This window comes from Corvus cornix, chromosome 5 (genome assembly GCF_000738735.6).
Source record: "Corvus cornix cornix isolate S_Up_H32 chromosome 5, ASM73873v5, whole genome shotgun sequence".
NCBI classification, from domain to species: domain Eukaryota; kingdom Metazoa; phylum Chordata; class Aves; order Passeriformes; family Corvidae; genus Corvus; species Corvus cornix.
The window spans coordinates 40057644-40077984 of NC_046335.1; the positions used below are offsets into that span (position 1 = coordinate 40057644).

General features: G+C 46.6%; 2 protein-coding genes across 2 annotated transcripts; one reads left to right on the forward strand and one right to left on the reverse strand.

Annotated features, from left to right (window-relative positions):
- The first annotated feature begins 1700 nt into the window (after window positions 1-1700).
- On the forward strand, window positions 1701-12787 carry LOC104688130 (transmembrane protein 178B-like). Its single transcript, XM_039553369.1, has 4 exons — window positions 1701-2116; window positions 8882-8995; window positions 9877-10014; window positions 11133-12787. Exons 1-4 carry the CDS (start codon window positions 1732-1734, stop codon window positions 11375-11377), a joined length of 882 nt encoding a protein of 293 aa, XP_039409303.1. The 5' UTR covers window positions 1701-1731; the 3' UTR covers window positions 11378-12787.
- Window positions 12635-20227, reverse strand: PSMC3 (proteasome 26S subunit, ATPase 3). Its single transcript, XM_039553367.1, has 12 exons — window positions 20010-20227; window positions 19830-19910; window positions 16885-17010; window positions 16068-16172; window positions 15911-15973; window positions 15312-15449; window positions 15043-15186; window positions 14679-14827; window positions 14089-14185; window positions 13795-13940; window positions 13547-13628; window positions 12635-13425 (listed from the first exon to the last, which is right to left on the reverse strand). Exons 1-12 carry the CDS (start codon window positions 20034-20036, stop codon window positions 13315-13317), a joined length of 1269 nt encoding a protein of 422 aa, XP_039409301.1. The 5' UTR covers window positions 20037-20227; the 3' UTR covers window positions 12635-13314.
- Window positions 20228-20341: the final 114 nt, after the last annotated feature.

Consider the following 20341-nt stretch of genomic DNA (forward strand, 5'->3'; position numbering starts at 1 on the left):
AATTGTAACCCAAGAGCTGGAAGAAGATGAAGGCAGGTAGGTGATCAAGGGCAAGTCTGTGGATTTTGCCAGGAATCTACATTTTGGAATCTGTCCCTGGATTTACCATGCTGCACTCTTGGGCTGTACTATGAGCTCCCTCCCTCATAGCTTTTTCCTTCTCAAAAGTAATCAAAATTAACTTGAATTCACCAGCTACCTGTTTCACAGGCTCCATGAAGAATGGCTCTGACACAATTGCAGTACCACAGAAAGGAGAACAATTAGAAGGAGTTTCATACATGGGAACTTTCTAAGATGATGGTGTTGCTGAAGCGCCTGTCTTCTGAAACCTATAGCCTGAGGAGCTCATGTGGAGAGTAGGGTGACATAATAGGATTGCAGACTTAGGAAATGCGACTATTTGGATGTTTCTGGGAATGAGCTATTACAACTGAAGGGTTTTTCCATGTTAGCTAGAGCAGTAATTGTATTTGAAAATTATTTTTCATTCTTGCTGGAATGAAAAATAAGTGGAAGACTTAATTTAGCTGGTCTGTGTAAGAAAATTCTTTTGACAGCAGCCCTTTCAATTTGTCTGCCTTGAAGGCACTAATGTGCAGCTGCATGGATGGTAATCCCATCTGTCCAGTGCAAACTGCAGAAGAGGATCATGCAGAAATGTGGTTAAAACAAGCTTTAGCTGTGGCTGCTGCATGTTTCCACCAGGCAGAGGGCTCAGGGGAGATAAGCAGTATTCTGTTCTGGGCAGTGTTGCTAGGAGAAGTGCTGGGGAGGGTGTTTAGGTTGTGCTCAGTGTGGCTGAGAGACCAAGAAGTGACAAGGGGAGAGGTAGTGGTGGGGGTGAAAGGATTGGAATCTCCTACAGTTGAACATTTGCTCCTGGGAAACAATTAAAACTACTTTTAACAAAAAATCCCCCCCCTAAACCTAAGGATTTCAAAACTGGACATTAAATTAGTAGTTTAGGCATAGCATAGCACTAGGTCATTTTATCTGGAGGCCAGAACTGATGACACAATGCCCTAACAACTGGCTTTGGGGACTGACTGATGGTGCTGCAGCTGGAGTAACAAGTCCTATACAACAAGCGGGATCAGAACGGATTTTGTGCCCCTATAAATGCTGCATTTAACTAATGGCTTGGATTTAATCTGCTTCTCATTGCATAAAATAGATTGACATTTTTCAGCTTTTTCAGGCCTTATTTTCCATTAACTAATAATGAAGGGTTGAGGAGAAGACATAATCCAAATGCCAACAACTGAGGTTGCGGGTTGTGTTTGTATTTCGTGTACATTTGAAAAACTCCTGGCTCCCGCGGCCTGAGCAGGGCTGGTCTCTGCCCTTCTGCCCTGGGCAGGCCAGCGGGACGGGCGATTGCCATGCCAGAGGAGGCCGCGGAAAGGCTCGGAGGGTCCGCTCACCCCTTCCTCCGGTCCCCCAACCCCTGGCAGCTGTGCGCGGCCACCCCCGCACCGCCTCGGACACGGACTCTGCCAAGGGGGGGGGGGGCTCGGTCCCCGGAGCAGGGGCCGGGCGCTGCGGCGGGGGTTCCGCGACCCCCGTGAGGCCGTGCCCGGGGGCTGCCGCGGTACGGGACCGAGCCCGGCGCGGTGCCGCGGCGCGGGGGGCGCGGGCCCCGTGTCCCTTCCGGGGGCGGTGCCGCGGGCGGCGGCCCCAGCCGGGCTGCAGGGAAGCGCCCGCCCCTGCCGCCCCCGGCGCGGTAAGATGGCGGCCGCGGCTCAGGCGCTGAGCGGCACTGGGCTGCTCCTGGCCGCCGCCGCCCTCGCCCTCCTGGCCGTGGCCATCGGCACCGACTCCTGGTACGAGACGGACGCGCGGCGGCACCGCGAGCGCTGCCGCGGCTTCGGCCACAAGCGCAGCGACCCGCCCGGCTCCATGTCGGCGCCCAGCTCGCACCTGCCGCTCCGCGCCCGACCCCCGCGGGCGCTCCTGCCCGGGCGACCCCCGGCCCCCGCCCCGGCCGCCGCCGCCGCTTCCGCCGCGCTGGACTCGCACTGCGGCCGCCGCTTCAATTCCACAGTCTCGGGGCTCTGGAGGCGCTGCCACCGTGCGGGCTACGAGCCGGACAGCGAGGAGCTCATCCGGAAAGGTGCGGGGGCGGGGGGCGGTGGCGGCCCCGCCGCTGTCCGTGGTGCTGAGCGCGGTGTCAGCGCGGTGTCGGCGCGGTCCCGCCGGGGTGCCGGGGCTGCGGGTGGGGTGGCGGCCGCCGCTGCCGGGGCGAGACCGGGCCGGCGGGCGGGCGCGGATGGAGCCCCGACGGACGCGTGGCTCCCGGTGTCCCTGGCGTGCGGGAGGGGGCGAGCGCGGCCCTGACCCCATCCCGGGGTCTTGTGCTCCTCCCTCTCTACTAAAAATGCTGCAGTGCTGGGTGGGACCACGTCCTCGGAGAGCCCCTTCGGGGGCCCAGTGCAGGGCCTGACTCTCGGTGGGCATCCTCCTAACCCTGGCACTTTCTTCTAATTGAGTGCTGAGAAATGTGCAGTGTTGTTTATAGCGCTGTGATTTTTGCAGCAAGGTGAAAGGGACCTGTTGTTCCCGTTCTAGCATGAGGGAATTCTCATTGCTGCAGTAGATTGCCAGGCTTTCAGATGGCAGATGTCACTCAGGGCCCTCGGGGTGACGGGAGAGAAAGCTATGGATCTTCTACTATTGTGGCACATGGTACAAAGCCAAGCAGGCCATGAAGTGTGAATAAAAGTCCTGCATTTGATGGTACAAATAATGTAGTGGGCTGACCCATGAAGTCAACGGGTTATGTATGGTTAATGATAAATAACAGGACTTACTGTTCCAGCAGGTACATATTAGCACAGAGAGAGTAGGAGTTGGGAAAAGTGCTTCCATTGAGGCACAAAATGGAAATGCTATCTTAAGAAAGCAAGAGCAGTTCTTCAGCTTGGCTTCCAACTGTGACGCCAGTCCTGCACAGCAGAGGCTGGATAGACTGGCACTGTGAATCTCAGCTCGTCTTTGTCCCTTCTTTCCTGTGCACAGCAGTGACTCTTACCTCTAGAAACTCTAGTGCTGTGTGCGTAGCTTCTTTCTCTATTTATTCTCCTAGGATCCATTTTATGCGATTTCATTTTTATTTCCATGCTGAAGTCCTTTCACTGAAAGGGAACTCATTAATTTTTTTCTATTAATTGTGGCTCTCATGTAAAATACTTATCTATTTTTTTGCTTCATATCAAGTAAAATGCTTTCAGCTCCCATTAAGATTAGCTAAGATGGGGGGAGGGGATGGGAAGAATACTAGTTTGGTCCTCAATACTTCTCTTTCTGAGGTATTTTCCCAATGCTACAACAGTCACATAGAGAGGCTAGAGGGTGGGGAATGGTCTTCCTCAGTGTTTGATGTGTAAAACTGGAAGGACTCTAAATCCAAAATGTTTTGTCTACTTCATTTCCTTTTTTCCCCCAGCTGTTCTAATAAAAGACCTTGCCTTTCCCTACAAAAAGCCTTGCTCCCCTTATATTCTTTGCCTATTAGGTCTGCAGTTGCTACTGTAAAGATTTATGTGTCATCTTATGGAGGGAAATTAATAATAATAGTTCTTGTAGAATCAGATCCTTAAATAGATATGACTCTCTTATCCCTTCTCCTGACCTGCTTTACTAGCAGCCTTTCCTCATTCCCACTGTGTCTGTCTTTTCTCTGACAACTGTGATTAAGCAGCCTTTTCTGACTGATGGTCAGGTGTGGCTGCATCTGAGCTGTTCTCTCAAGCGTGGTACCAGATCTGGAGCTTCTGAAAAGGAAAAGCAGGTATTTTTTTTTCCCTGGTGTGACCTGAAGATCACTACTGTGCACTGCTGAAAGTCCTACTTCCTCCTCAATTTGCATTAAGTTTTCAGCTATTTCTTTGGTGATGTATGAGGCTTTCTTTATTCCTAGTATTCCTTAATCTAGATATTTTTATAGGGTTTTAGTGACAGAGGAGTAAATTTTTTTTTCACAGTTCTCTGGTAATTTTGGTTTGGGTTTATAGTCTCCATTTCTTCTAGTCTCTCTGGAATAAGATTTTTTTCCTTTCTGTGTCTCTCGAATTCTGAATAAATTACTTAAGTCCATAAATATGCTTATCCATTTAGATAATTCAATGGATTTCTAGTTCTGTATTTATCTACTGCTATTAATACAAAGCAGTTTCATGGAAACTTTCATACTTGAGCATTGTAGCTAATGATGCATGTACAAACATCCATTTCTATATCTAGGATATTAAAAAAAGCAAAATATATTCACGTCATATATTTAAAAGGAAAAAATGAAAATGTAGTGCAAAACTGAGAAGTGGGAAATGTTTAAATGTAAGATGGAAATGATATGTGGGATTTTTCTTAAAATGCAAAATCACTATTTTGGAACTGTGAAAAAATACACAGTTTCATTTAAAAAAATACAATTAAAAGGCAAAAGAAGAAATAATGTACAAAACCACATGGGGAAAGTGGAGATTAGCAATCAGTAAGAGACAGAAGCCAAAGAACTGAACCATTTGGTGGAGAAACAGAGAGGATCTCTGTGCATATATAAGGAGGGGTTCTCTGAGTGTAAGAACATGAGCACTACGTGTCATCTTGTAGAGCCTGTGCTATGTGGATTCCACATTCAATAACTGATGCTACAACAAAAACCATCTGCATGGAGTGTTCTTAAGTAGTAAGGTCCTGCAGGGATTTATTATATCTTGTTTAGGGATCTTCTCTACCTATTAGTAGAGTAAAAAAATGTTGCTTGCAAAATGGTGACAGTAGAAAATTATTAATTGGGAAAGGCCCATTCTAACAGGCTGCTTTGGATAACTTGGTGGGCTCATTGAACAACATGAGCTTTAACATCCCTAAATGGAAGGAATTAAAAAATAAAAGGTTCTTCACTGTTGATAAACCAGGGATTTTATTGCTTTTCAGGCTTGCTCTGAAAAGTCTCTGGGATGGGACAGGTACATCTCATATATACTGGGCAGAAAAGGCTCCCTGGTACCACGATGTAGCTGAGAAAGTGAGGAGGGCCACTGGGTGCTTAAGTAGAGGAACACAACAGTTTGAGGCAGTAGTGAGGCCCTTGAGAGAAAACTGCTCAGTCCTGGTGTCTGTACTTCCCATTCTTTCCGACTGATGATAAATTGGAAGAGTTACAGGATTGACTGTGAGGTCTGTAGAGGATCTATTACAGTGGCATGTTTAATAAACTTGATCTGTTTGGTTATGGCCCTTGGTAAGTATGATCTGTCAGTGTGATCTGTAAGAGTTCTTGTGGTATTTTGAAAGAAGGTTGATTTATTTGATCTGTGGCCCTTGGGTGACGATGTGGACAGAGTGAACACATGGCTGTGATGCTCCTCACAGTCCAGGGCAGAAACGGTAGGAAAATGCCAGGGAGCTTCAATAGCCACTTGGTCCTGGGACATGAGGGAGGGGAGGGGAGGGTCAGGCCTCACATGGTAGTTAATTGTTAACTGGCCATGGCTGTTCATGGGCAGGAGTGGGTCTCCCAGCTGAGTGAGAGTCAAACTGCTCTGATTCTGGGCCACAGAGCAGAACTGAAAATGAACCCTGCATTTCTTCATAAACCTCCGGCACATGGTGTAGAGAAAACCTGCATGTTTCAAAGTTGGAGACAAAAACTAATCTGAAAGTCAGGGTGTGCTAAATCCAGGATTACAAACTGAATGTATCACAGCAGGGTTGGTGTTTCCATGTTTCTAGCAGCGTAGCAACAAGGGGCCTGTGCTCTGCCTGGCTATCTGGCTATTCTAGCAAGAATTCTCTGACCTTTCCTGTCCTTCATATTCAGTCAGGAGAAAGGACTCGTCCTGAGACACTCACATGTACTCTTCCGAGGGTTATGTGAGTTCCAAGGAGAACCTCTCTGCAGTTGCAGTCCTGAGGGGTAAAAAAAACCACATTGAAGACAAGGTGTTAGAAACAATGTTGGCTGTGAGAAGGCACAGGCATGTGGCTGGGCCATGAAAGTGTCAGTGTGACACTGCTGGATGCAGTTCACTGCAGTTCATGTTTATTTTTAATCAAGAAAATTGTACATGCAGTTTGACTCTCAACAGTGTTCTTTTAAGGCCCTTAGAAATGCTGGGATCAGGTTGTCCATCTAACCTTTTTCTTGGATGTGTGCTTTATGGTAAGCTAATGACCTGTGCACCTGCCTCCTTCTGTCCTGTATTCCCAATGTACTCGTGTGCCAAAACAGACAATGCTCACTTGTTGTTCACCACATGACTGTTCTATTCAAGCCCTTGTCTGAAGGCAAAGGTTTTGATTTTTGCAGGCTTTCTTATGGTGCTTGTCTGAGTGTGTTGTAAACAAAAGGGAAATCACTTTGCTAGCAGGTTTCTGAAATGGAGGGCAGGATGCTGTCCCTATTTTATAGACTGTAATTTCAGGTATATAAGGCTCAGGTCCAAGGACTTACTGGAGTACCTTTGAAATACTTTTTACTTCACAATAACTTTGGGACTGCAAACCTGATTTTGATTATTACTTTTTTTTCTTGAGTACTTAGAGAACAAGGTGTTACATGACTTCAAATGCAGTCCTGTGGAGTACCTGGCCATATTCGCATCATATTTGCATGGCATCTCTGCACGTGAGACCTAGAGATTCACTCAAAAAATGGGAAACATGAACTAGTGATGGCAAATGCAAAATCTAGCTACTGAAGGTTGACTGGCTGCGTGTTAACAATTTTCTGGGTGAAAGTGGGTAGATACTCAGCTGAGAGATCACCCTCACTGCTTCCCTGATCCCCTTACTCTCTTGCCTGCCTATTTCAGCTGTTCTAGCACATCTACAGAGAGAGGCCTCCCTTGTTCTGCCTTTAGTGGCTCACACCCAGAGTGGGTCCAGCCTGTGCTCTTGGGAAAATGGAATCTTGTTGGAAAAATGGCTTGTGCTGGTGTAATCAAAGGCTGTCACCAAGCCTGTGGATTAGCAGTCAGCACTGAGCAAAAGCCGTGAAATCTGTGCACTCCTGAGGTTTTTTTTTTTTTTTGCAAACTTGCTGTTTTAATGTAATAGTATGTGCTACCTATATAAAATTAGCACTTTGAATTCTGGGGAAGAAAGGATTAGGAGAACAGTTTTTAAACCAGAGGCAGAAGGAATTGATATCCAAGAATTTCTAAATAATCAGATTTGTATGAGAAGGTGGAGAGGTTTTAGTTTTAGTTTACATGTTAAACACTTGGAATAATAAAGAGCAAATATTTTTCTCAGTGACATCTTAGCTGAGAAGTCCATAGCTTTGATCGTAAGGGATATACATCTCTAGTCTTTGCTTTTTCTTTAATGAGCTATAAAAATAGTAATCCTTGTTCTTGTTTAAAATACTGCTTCATATGTACTACTTTTATGATCAGGAAGTGTAAGGGCATAGATCATACTTTTAATGAATCCAGTGCATTATAATCTGAAATCTGATGTCATTAGTTTGTTCTATATACGTATTTCTCAACAACACATGCAAGTCGTGTCAACATTGAAATTGAGTTCAGTTAGCAGTTACAGGAAATTTGATTAGATACTGTGATGTGCTGTATATGGCCTAACTTCTTAACTCAGCAGCCTTTGCAAATGAACTGGCACCCTCTGTCACTGGGTTGTCTTGCTGATCATTGGCTCAGGTGGCTCTACAGCCTTGTCCTGAGGTAACTGCAAGGAGGGAGCACTGCTCAGCACAGAGGGCCACTGGCTGCAGGTGAAGGGCAGCAACTCCGTGTATGGTGTACAGCTGGAAGTGCTCTGTGGTGCTGGGGGAGCAGCAGGGAGCCACAGCAAGGGAAGAGGGTGGTGGGAAGCACAGCTGAGAATGGGAGCCACTTGAATTGGGAGGAAATTCAGATCACCTTCCCCTCCCTGGCCTGATGGCTGGAATTGCCTGGACCTCTCATTTGCAATTTATAATCTTGTGAAATGGGGGCTCCCTCTCTGCAGGTCCTTGCAGAAACCAGGTCAGTACGGTGCCAGTGAACATTGTTAGAGAACAAAATCATGCTTCTCATTGCTGTGGGAGCCACACAAAGCTCAGTTCTTCTCCTGGGTTTTCTGGTGTCTGTTTGTTCACCAGCTTAATTAGCTCATTGGCCAGTTGATTGTTTCTGAATGGTTCTTCTGCTCCAATGTTCAAATAGCAGTAATGACCCTGTAGTCATTGTTTAAAAGGAACTTTTTGTACTATTTAGCTCTTTTACCTTTCTGGTTGCTCTCTTCTACCCCACCATCCATGTTTATTCTCCCCCATTTTCTAAATGAAAAATCCCTTTCAAGAAGAGCGTGCTTGTAAGTTCACATTTACATCTGAGGTGCACTTTTCTTTCAGCTATAATGGAAACAAGCCTACCTGGGTAGTATTGTTCACTGAAAGTAAAGCAAAGAGCCAATGACTATTGGAGTGAATTCAAAATATTCTCCTATGCAGTTCACTTCCCAGCATTCATTCAAAATTTTCAGTGTTTCAACTCTGTCTTCTCAGAGATGAAGTGGTCCTGTTGGTACTTGGCCAGACATGTTCTTGTCTCCTTAGACATCCCAAAGTGATCGTAGCAGTTCCTCTAGAAAGCTTCTGGAGATGTTCTTGGTGACTGTCATTACTGTTTAACTTCAGCTGTTGCTTCTTGGAGGGTCAGCACCTGGCTCCTGCTTTGCCGGTGTTCCTTTGTAGGTTCTCTCCCCTCCTAATCCCAAATCCTTTGAAGTAAACAGCTCCTTTTTGGTTACATTTGCTCTGTTGCTGAACTGAGGCTTCCCCTGTGCGAGCTCTGCCAGGCCAGCCAACTCAGCAGCAAGTGCAAGGCACGGGGGTTTCATGGTGTTTCACACTGCTGTCTCTTTACAGGAGTTATTCAGCGCTGCACTGCTGTGAAGTACCACTACACCTCCAGCTCTCTGCCTCGCAACTTACCCATCAACATCACCAACACCATCCGCCAGGATGAGTGGCACGCGCTCCGTAAGTAGCCCAGAGCAGGGCACAAGGATGTTTGGATTACTTAATGCCTTAATGCAATGCTGGCTGAGGGCTCGGAATCACTCGTCTAAGCATGGCACTGGGCTCTAAGCATAGATACAGATTGATTAGTGAGGAAATACAAGCAGCTAACTGTATAATTGGAAGGAGACATGAGATTTGGATTCAACATAGCCCCTGTCATGTGAGAATCAGTGCCAAGGAAATCCTAGTTCAGCTGGAGACTGAACTAGGAGACAAGAACAGCAATTTTACTGGGGGTAACAAAGTGCTGTTCATGTCACTGGTACCCAAGCCCAAGCTTTTTTTTTAGAGCTTGTTACTGGAGTTGTTCCCATAATACTGTATTGATCTGCTGTCTGCTTCTGTTGTCTCACTATTCCTCTTTTCACTTCACATTGTTGCCTCTCATGCACTAATCCTTTAGTTCTCTTCAGTGTCCTCTCTTGCTTCTTTTGCTTCTATTTTCAGCAGACACTCTCCGTACAAACTCTATCCCAAAGAAAGACACCACACCAAATAAAAGAAAAAAAAACCCTTGCAGTACTAACATGAGTTCATGATGCACCCCTTCTGTCCCATGCTGGGGAGTATTTGGCTGGTACTCCTCCTGATCAGGACAGAAAGGCTGTGCAGTTGCACAGTGCCGAGCACAATGGAGTCAATTTAGATGGATTCCTTTAGTTTCAGTGTAGTGGGAAAACTACCTACCTCAAAGAAGCTACAGGAGGAGAAGTCCATGGTTGAAGTATAAACTTTAGAACCAGTAAATCCACATCTGTCTGGACTCTCCCCTGGCTGTTCTCCCTAGGTGCTGCCACCTTCATGTTTTTGTTTTGCTTTTCTCCTTTTTCTTTCTTCAGATCTGCGGAGGATGACAGCTGGCTTCATTGGCATGGCAGTCTCCATCATCCTGTTTGGGTGGATCATTGGTGTGCTGGGCTGCTGCAAACAGCAGGAGCTCATGCAGTACGTGGCTGGGCTGCTCTTCCTAATGGGAGGTGAGAGCCTTTCACTTCTGCTCCTCAAGTCACCACATTCAGTATTACTGCCTTGTAAAAGTAATGTCAGCAGCCACACAAAGCAGTTACTCAGTGCAGCAAACTCTCAGCACAGTGCAGTTACCACTGCAGGACCTGTGCTTGCATGGGTATTTGCATGTTTCTCAGTAGACCCCACTGTATGTGTATGAGCCTTCTGCTCTAGAGAGCTGGTGTGTAGCCATGGGGACCATGTGCACAATGAGCACACTCCTCTGGCTTGCTCCAAGTGTGCAGCCTGTGGCTCCTGTCAGACAGCTCAGCTCAGTTTTCCCTGGGAATCATAATAAACATACATAAGTTAATGTAGAGCACCTTTCTGGTACTCAAAGATGCTTAGATCTTCGTGTAGTGATGAAGTCCAAACCCAGCCAAGCCTGGGAGAACACTGGCCCAGCGATAAGGATGTGAGCTCAGTGCTTGCCAGGGCTGTTACATCTGTTTGTCCTGGATGGGAGAAGATTTTCTGTATGACCAAACGTTTTTCTGAAAGTTCTGAACGTTCAACTCAAAAATGGGCAGTATAGACCTGGAGTCTTGCATACTAGTGTATATTAAACATACTAGAGCGCCTTGTGCCTTCTTAGGCTTTTTCTCCTCTGTATAGGTGTTTAGTGAATTTGTAGCAGATAACAAAAACCTGGGCACTCTCTATGGGCCTAGGGTACAGCTGGCAGAAGTCTGGGTGTTCCTAGTGGAAACCAAGCAGTGCTGTGCTTTGCAGCCCTGGGATTCAGTGAGCTAATTACCTTTCATAGAAGAAACTGCCCAAGTACATTAGTCACTGGAAATAGTCTCAGGAGAATCAAAGCATGATGAACTATGACTGAGTTCAAAATTGCAATGAAAGGAACTAAGGCAATATTGGTTATTTGTGAAGTGAGGTACGCCGTAGTCCTACATATTTTCCCTTTTTTTCTCTGCCTTATCAGGAGAGTGGCTGGTAGGACTGCAGAAAAAACCCCAAGGGTAATTCTTGATTTTGAAAATTCATGACTTTGAAAATACCAAGGGAAAAAAACAGAGCATAATTAACCTGTCTGAGGGCAGTGTAGAACCCTCTTGCTTTTCTCCTGCAGGTACTTGCTGTATCATCTCACTCTGCACATGCGTAGCTGGGATCAATTTTGAGTTATCCCGCTATCCTCGCTACGTCTATGGGCTGCCAGAGGACATCAGTCATGGCTATGGCTGGTCCATGTTCTGTGCCTGGGGGGGCTTGGGCCTCACCCTGCTGGCTGGGTTCCTCTGCACATTGGCCCCATCACTCAACACTTCCCGGGCATCTGTACAAAAACCCAGACAAGAAAATGGGGCCGTGTGACCCCAGAGGGAGTAAGAAGAGACTCTGGAAAGCGCAGCCTGGGCAGAGCTGTGGGTTAACACCAGGAAGAGGTGGCATGTCAGCGCATGGAGAGCAGTGCCAGAGCTGTTGAAATGCCAGCCCATGGGACACTGCTGCAGCCTCCAGTCGCAGACACGGACATTGCAAGTAACTCCAGGTTTGAATTATTGGCAACTTGATCATTGATGGTTTAAGGGGGACAGTTCTTTCAATTTGTTTTTCTTCTGTTTACAAGGGATTAAGTCCAAGGTTGTGTCTTTTTTTGTGCTGTTTTTTGAACTGTACCTCCATGGTCCTGTAATTGTCCAGTTGTAAGGGATGTTTACGCACCAACTCTTATTGCTGCAGGTCTGTGTAATTCAGACCCAATTTAGGGCAAGGAGCTAAGTGAAGTTGGCTTGAACACTTTTGCAACAGGCATGTCTAGTGTTAGCTCAGGCCATCCTTTCCCAAAAGAACCTTGATCTAAGCTGAGGTTTAGGCCAAAGAATTAGCCCATTCTTAGTATTTATTTAAATCAGAAACCTGTGCTATTCCATGCTGTGGATTCAGCTATTAACTCACTACTCAAACTGTTTCCAAAAGGAGCTAGCTGACTTTTCTTGCAGCAAGACTGCAAGAAAACTCTTACAGACTTTGGGAAAGCAGAGGAAAGTTTTTCTCAGCTTCTTACACAGTTAAGGTTACTCATTTGGCTAACATACCCTTGTTTTAATGGGGAGATGTATGCAACATGCAGCTTTTAACTATTCCACCAGAGGTACATTTCTCAAAATATATCATAGTTTGAGCTGCCAGGATCAACTTTCACTTCTGAACTAACTTGTGGGTGCAACTCCTGTTCTGTGAAAGGAGATGAGTAATTCTCCCTGAGCTCAAATAACAGTACTGCTAAAATAGCAGATGTACAGCCCCCTCTAATATTAGTGTCCAAAGGAACCACAGTGTATTTTCCTCAGGAACATGTGGCTTCTGTTCAGTTCTCCACTCACCCCCTTCCAGTGTCAAATGCCCCCGAGCACAGCGTGTCTATAACATGCATGTTCTGCTGGAACAAGATCCCTCTCCAAAATGAGCACTAAGGACCTTGGTACCAGCACAAGTACTAGGGCTAACTCAGGAACATCAGCCAAAGTACTTTGGAGTGCATTTTTCTTTCATTGATCTATTCTTTTTTTCCTCTCACATCCCCGCCCCTCTCCCAAGCGTTCAAAAACTGCACAGGTGAAGATGAGATGGCCAGCATTTGGAGATGTTTACATTGTATTTAAAATACAATACAGTGGCATGTAAGATACTTAATGCTAAAGTCAGTGTATTTATGAAAAGTGTAATTTTTAAATGGAAGTTGTAATTCTCAACTGGCATTAAAAGTACTGAAAGACTTGCTCAGTGGATGAAACCTCGAATTCTTTATGATTAATATCCATACCAGCAACAGTGTTAAAGCTTCAAGAATTACGTTCAACTGACGAAGTTAGAACATCATTCATGTGTGAATTGTGTTCACCCTTGCAAAACGAGTGTTCAAAAGTTTCAAGGCTAACAAGTCTGTAGGCTGTAAACTCGCTGCACAGGCAAGAACTGGGGATGCTGTCTGAGCTGCAGGTCATCAATGTCACAGTACACTTACTGCAGTATAACCTCTTGGTCCTCATGCAGAAGTAGCAGAGCAGGCTTTAATCCAGTTGTAGCTGGAGGATGGTCCAAAGCCAGCATGATGGGCACTGTGGACAGGAGGCTTTCAGCCTCCCTCACACAGATGTAGAACCACCAAGCATGGGCAACAGCCCCAACACATCACAGATTTGTTTTTAAAGGGAAAAAATGTTTTATTTTTTCCAGACAGAAAGTAAGTGATACAGTCCAGTCTGCTCCTGTCCTCTGCCAAGGCCACAACCTTGACTGGGCAGAGATCAGGCATAGTACTGCAGATTGGCTTTTTTCTTTGCTTGAACCTCCAGGATTCCTTCCATGTAGTCCTCGTGGGTGAGCTCTGTAGCTCCACGGCGGAGTGCAATCATCCCCTGCCCAATGAGACAGTATTTAGAGAGGGAATGTGAGCACCACACCAGTTCTAAATAATTACTCCATGCTAGCTTTCACATTTCCCTCCCATCAGTGCTATTGCGGTAGAGGAGTACTTACCGCTTCGACACACACAGCCTTGCACTGGGCTCCATTGAAATCATCTGTGCAGCGAGCCAGTTCCTCATAGTTCACATCAGGGCTGATAAGAGCAAAGGGGAAAGAAGTCTGAGAGCATGTACTGAATAAAAAAAGCAACACAGCGAGTTTCCTCAATCCCACAGTGAGCTCCCAACAAGTGACTGCAAACCACTTCTCAGCTCTGAGGTATCAGCATGAGTGACAAACATAGCGCCAGAAGGCTATACCTGACATTCATTTTGCGTGAATGAATCTGCATAATTCTGGCTCTGGCCTCCTCATTAGGCATTGGGAACTCAATCTTCCGATCTAATCGTCCGGAGCGGAGCAAAGCTGGGTCCAAGATATCAACCCGGTTGGTTGCAGCAATCACCTAAGTAGAGTAGGATCATCAGTGTGAGGCACCTGTAAGACAGGCCTCTTCACCCCAAAGATTCACCAAGCTTCTTCCCTGGACATCGTTTTCCATCCCCTGCTAGAGGGCCCTGGACCTGAGCAGTACTCCCCTCCTAGCTCCCAACCTTGACTTGTGTGTTGGGCTGGAAACCATCAAGTTGATTAAGCAGCTCCAGCATGGTCCTCTGCACCTCCCGGTCACCAGCCTTCTCACTATCAAACCTGAGGGGAAACAAAGGTAAAACTATCAGCGTGAACCTAACCACCCTGTCCCTATGTTTTTAAGCACACCAAAACACAGAATGACTGCAGTTCACACTCCTTGGCTGAGGTGTTTCAGATTTTTCCTTCAAACTACAGTCCTACTGTGATGAAGACTGCAACCAGAGTAACTGTCAGCAGCACCTAAGACTTCCTTAGAGCTGAATGGGGCTTATGTTGTCCAGGCCCAAGTCGTAAATGAGGGTGAATATCTCCAGGTGCCTGCTGCAGTGATCAGAGAACAGTTTTATACAGCATGAGACTATCAGACAGATCCCAAGTCTGAGGGACTTCGCTCCTGAGCCCAAGGATTGTGGCCACTGGTATCCATCTGTGACAGCATTCACACTCTCTTTCTGAGTAGGCCATGCTTTAAGAGGCTCTGCTCACATACACAGGCACAGGAGGCTGCTAGGCAGCTCCCAAGAAGTTTACAACATGGACTAGAGCTCACCTTTTAGTGCCAATGGCATCCAGTTCATCAATAAAGATGATGGAAGGAGCTTTTTCCTTTGCAAGAGCAAAAGCATCACGTACCAGCTTCGCTCCATCACCAATGAACATCTGGACAAGTTGTGGACCCGCCAGCTTCAGGAACGTAGCCTGGGAAGTGAAGGAGAATCCTAGGCCTCATTTCTCAATAGGGTCAGCTCTGAGCACTATAAGCCCTTAATTAAAACAAGCAAACAAGCAAATAGACAGGAAAATCCCAGCCTTTGTAACCAGTTTGTGTGTATGACCCTCTTGCCCTGGAGGTGTTCTTACTCTTTGTCAGGTACTATTCTACAGCAGCACATGCTTCCAGAGGTTCCTTTTACCTTGGTCTGGGCAGCACATGCTCGAGCTAAAAGTGTCTTCCCTGTTCCTGGAGGCCCATACATAAGGACTCCTTTGGGTGGCTGTATACCCAAATTTTCAAATTTCTCCTTATGATTCATTGGCAGGACAATGGCCTCCACAAGCTACAACAAAAGAAAAATATTAATACATAAACCCATTCTTCTCCACAGATCCAGGCTGTCTGCTTTTGAGCTGAGGTTGAAAGACTGTTGTCCAGTCACACCAGAAACTATACATAAAGTATCACCTCTTGGATTTGTTTATCCAGCCCCCCGATGTCACTGTACTGCTCTGTGGGCCTCTCATCCACCTCCATGGCTTTCACCCGTGAATCATATTCAGTAGGCAGAGTCTCCAGGATCAAGTAAGAGTCTTTGTTCACCCCCTGTAAACACAAGTCCTTTGCTTTTAACAAGTCCCTCATATAGCACTTAATAAACATGCAATCAAAACTGATTTACTAGACTTCAAGGATGCAGGAATAACCAGCTTTGACACTGGCACTCATCAAATCACCCCAGCTTGGCAGAGTGGAGAATGCCATAGTTAACCTACCACATTTTAAAAGAGTGGTCCAGTTTACTTACAATACAAAAGACAGGGTTTAGAACACTTAAGAAGTGATCTCTAAACTTTCAGCACCTAATTGTATGTATAAAGGACACACACCCCAAACTGCTTTTCTTTACTACAAAACTAACTGAACCCATAATACCTTTCTATTAAAATTTTAGGAGAGAAATGGTCTTGGGGAAATCTGGACAGATTTGTCTCCTTTCTTAAAAGCAAGACATATGCCATTTTCTGGCCACCGTCATATCTAACTATCACAACAGAATCACTCACCACCAGATCTCCAGGCTTCAACTTCTCAGCATCAACCAACCCAATAACAGGCAGGAAATATGTCTGTAAAAAAGAAATCAAAGTAAGCAAAACCACATGTACTAGGAGAAGGTCCTTTGCATCACTCCTCTCACCTGGCTGGGCACATGGGTCTTACCTGACGTGTAGAGGTCTTGATCACAGCACACTTGCCCTTTCTCTGGGAATCCAGGTCAATGTTTGCTCCATCCTCCTCCTGGTCATTTGGGTCAACATCCAGCAGCTGAAAACCAGGGTGAAAGAGTTCATGACAATGTAACCAGGCTTGCTGGATGACCCCAGGATTAATGCTTCTAAAATACACGCATGGGAAGAACTAAAACTTTCCACCATCCATCAGCAGCAGAATCCTGAAAGCATTAAAGCCCTTCTGTAAAAATTGATTTTTTCCTTTCCTCATGAAGCAGCACACAACAGTGCATAGAAAGACATCACAAAATTCAGAACAAAGTAGTAGCTAATGGCATTGATTCCTTCTCCCATACAGCAGCTCACATTAAGGCTTAAGCTCATTAAGTTTTAAAACAGTAGTACAAACCAATCCCGTTTTTAAAAACAGCAAACTATCAGCTATTTTTCCTATCATCAAAGTACTGAATTACAAAAAGAATGTGATGGAATAACAGAGCCCCAGCCTTTCATTTGCTGTTTCGCAAGTTTCAGAGAGCATGTGTCCAATTTCACATGCTCCAGGGCTGTGTCACCCTCTCATGGTTATTAGGTACAGATGAACAGTACCCAAAGCCTAAGGAATGACCCAGACAACAAGTGGGAAAGAGAAGTGCACTTCCAGGTCACAAATAAAACCAACAGAAAAACCTGAAAGTCCTGGCTCAATACTCCATGTCTTGAATCCCTGATGAGCTCCCTGCCTTTCTCCCTCCCACTATATACTGCACTTCTCACGTTGCTATGTAAGAGTGCACCACTCTCACCTCAATAACATTGGAGACAAGGTATGGCAGGGTTTTGTTCACTTTGATCTTCTCACTGTTCTCTTTGATCTTGTCTTTCATGGCCTGGAGCTCGTGGGTCACTCTCAGTACCTCACTCTTCATGATCTGCAATTGGTACACAGAAGAAAGAAAAAGGAATAGTATCAGACGACTAAGGCAAGATAAAATTAATACACTATTCCAAAAGCAAACAGTTACAGAAATCTAAGTCTGAGGAATAAAGGGGAATGTAATACAAAAAAAACCAAAGCCAGCAAATTAGCCAAGATTTGTTAGGACTCAAGGCTACACAGTCCATTCTGGTCTCTAACTAATCAATAACCCCAAATAATTTTTTCCCAGTGTCACTTGGTAGCTTTAGCCTAATCAATGCAACGGCTTACAGGGCTGCAATGTGACCTATATAGCAATATGGCTCAGATACGGCAACTGTGGTTTGGTTGTGATATTTTAATATCTACAGATACACAGGTAACTACATATACACACCTATTTTAGTTATGTTTTGCAAGGGGGTTGGAACTAGATGATCTTTAAGGTCCCTTGCAACCCAAACCATTCTATGATTCAGCCTGGAGAAGTGAGGGCTCCAGGGAGACCTCATGGTGGCCTTTCTGTATTTAAAGGTGTCTCGTAAGAAAACTGGGGACAGAATTTTTAGTAAGACCTGTTGCAATAGGACAAGGGGTAAGGGTTTTAAACTTAAAGAGGGTAAATTGACACTAGATACAAGGAAGAATTTTTTTACAATAAGGATAGTAAAACACTGCAACAGGTTGCCCAGGGAAGTGGTAGATGCCCCATCCCTGGAAACATTCAAGACCAGGCTGGACAGGGCTCTGAGCAACCTGCTCTAGTTAAAGACATCCCTGCTTGCTGCAGGGGTTGGCCTTCCAACCCAAACTATTCTATGATTCTATGACCCTACTAACTATAAGGGAAAAAAGCCTCTTAAGAGAGTAAGTTCTGTACTCCCCATCCAACAGTGAGTACATTTACACCCAACGCTAATGTACCCAACACAGGTGTCTGCAGTGCTGTCTGACTGACACCAACAGGCCTTCTCCTCCCTTTCCTGGTTAGTCATACAGTGTGCAAACACACAGTTTGTGATCCCCACTGAAGTGGCTGGAGCACCAAGAGCTCTCAGGAGAACTGGTCACACCTAAATTGGTGTCTGTGATTCTGTTCAATTGAGAAATCCACTCTTCACTAAGAAACTATGTTTTTAAAAGTCTTTGTGCCTAAGCATCATACTGTGCTACTATAACACATTCACAGGACAGAACTGTTACAGGAGCCAATACAGAATCTATGTATATAGATATATATCTATATGTCTATAAATAAAAATGAAAAAAAACCGTAATAAATTTGATTTAATAAAACATAGCCTAGAAAACATTCCAGGAAAACTGCCTGAAGGGAAGGTTCTGACAAAAATTTTGCAATTATAATGCTCTAACTATAAAATGAAGAAGGCTACTTCTACTCTTTACTGTATTCTGCAATTTAAAAATAAGACACATATTTACCTTAACTGTTTTTAAAGAATAATAAAGAATAACTTTAAAGTGAGTCAGAATTACTTGTGGAGCCTGAAGCAGTATAGGATGAAGATACTCTAGCATTTATGAAATCTTTTATCTCAATACTGCTAACACTGGGCAACAAACTTATTCTAAATTTGTAAGTGCTCTTTTATGCAACACGTGTCTATCTTGAGAGAGGTCTATCTGCTTAACATCTTCATGAATGAACAAGCAAGAGGATGGACTGTTTTCTCATCATGTTTGCAGATGACACCAAATTGGGGGGGCACAGTCTCTGTGTTCAAGGGCAGAGCTGCCACACAGAAACCTTACAAAATACGAGGACACATGCAAAGCCCTGCACCAGGCAGGGAAGTGCACCTTGCAATGACACATGCTGGTGACTGTCTGGCTGAGAAATGGCCCTGGGGTCTCCATAAGACAATAAACTGAACAGGAGGCAGTAATGTGCCCTGACAGCAAGGGTGGCAAACTGCATCCTGGGCTGTACTAGCAGGACTGTAGGCAGTAGATGGAGGGAAGTGTTCAGTCCCCTTTTATTCAGCACTTTTAGATCCTACTTGAGCACTCGGTCCAGTTTTGCCACCCCCCCCCCTCCCCCCATACAGCAAAGACATTGATAAACCGGACTGAGTTCAGCATGGGGGCCACCAAGGTGGCTGGGGGCCGGAGCACGGGCCCTGTGAGAAACAGCTGAGGGAACGGGGTTTGTTCAGGTGGAGAACAGAACCTCTGGGGAAGGAAAAAAGAAAGTTCAGTGAAAAAGACTGAACCAGACACTTCACAGGAGTACACAATGGGCAGATGAAATAACAAAGACTGAAACAGGAGAGGCTCGGCCTGTATGCAAAGCATATCTTTATCCCCACGAGGTCTGTCAAGCAGTAGTACTGAACACCCTGAGAAGAGGTGCAATATCTGTCTTTAGAGGCTTTCAAGATCCAACCGGATAAAGCCCTGAGTAGCCTGGGTTATGGCTGACCCTGTTTTGAGAAGGAGTTTGGCCTGGAGGTCTGTTCATGTCCCTTCCAACCTGAATTACCCAATGATCCTACCTGACTCAGGCCACAGAACAGAGTTCCCCGTCCCCTGTGCCTAGGAGGCAGGGAGGGCCTGTGTAACTTCAGCTAAAGCATCCATGGCTGCATCGAACAACCGCCCCCTCAGCTTCCTCGGACCCATGCTCTTCCAGTGCTTCTTCCCTACCTTCACGGCTCAGTATTCCTCAATCTGCCGTTCTCAATTCAGTTAACCGTGTTTAATTTTTTGCTGTCCCCGTGGCTGTGCTAACCCGCCTGCCCCGAACACCAGCAACACAGAGCTCCCAACGGAGGGCGGCCCGGCCCGGCCCGGCGCGGCCCCCGCCGCTACCTTGATCTCGCTGTCGAGGAGGCGGGTGCGCTGCACGATCTCCTCCGTGGACATCTTCAGCACCTCCTCGCCGACGCCGTCCTGCGGGGGCACAACGGCAGCGTCACCCTCGGCCCTGTCCGCGCCTCGCCCCGGCCCCGCCGCCCCCGCCCCCGGCCCCTCACGGCCCCGGCCCCTCACCTCCGACTCATCCCACACCGACGCCATGTTTCCGCCGGCCAGCGGGCGCGCACACGCGCGCGGCGGGTTCGGAGCGGCAGATTCCGCACTGCGGATTCCCGGCGGCGCAGGGCGGGGGGCAGCGGGACGGGCGGGACGCGCCGCCCGGGGGTTCCGCGCACCCTCCTCTCGCCCGGCGCTGCCGCCGCCGCCCCAATCGCGGCCCCCGCCGCCCGCGGCCGTGGCGAATCTGCCGGCGGGGCGGGGAGCGGCCGGTGGGTCACGTGCTGCCCCCAAACCTGCTGAGTGATGGCGGCGCCGCCATCGCGGGGCGGGGCGGGGCGGGGCGGGGC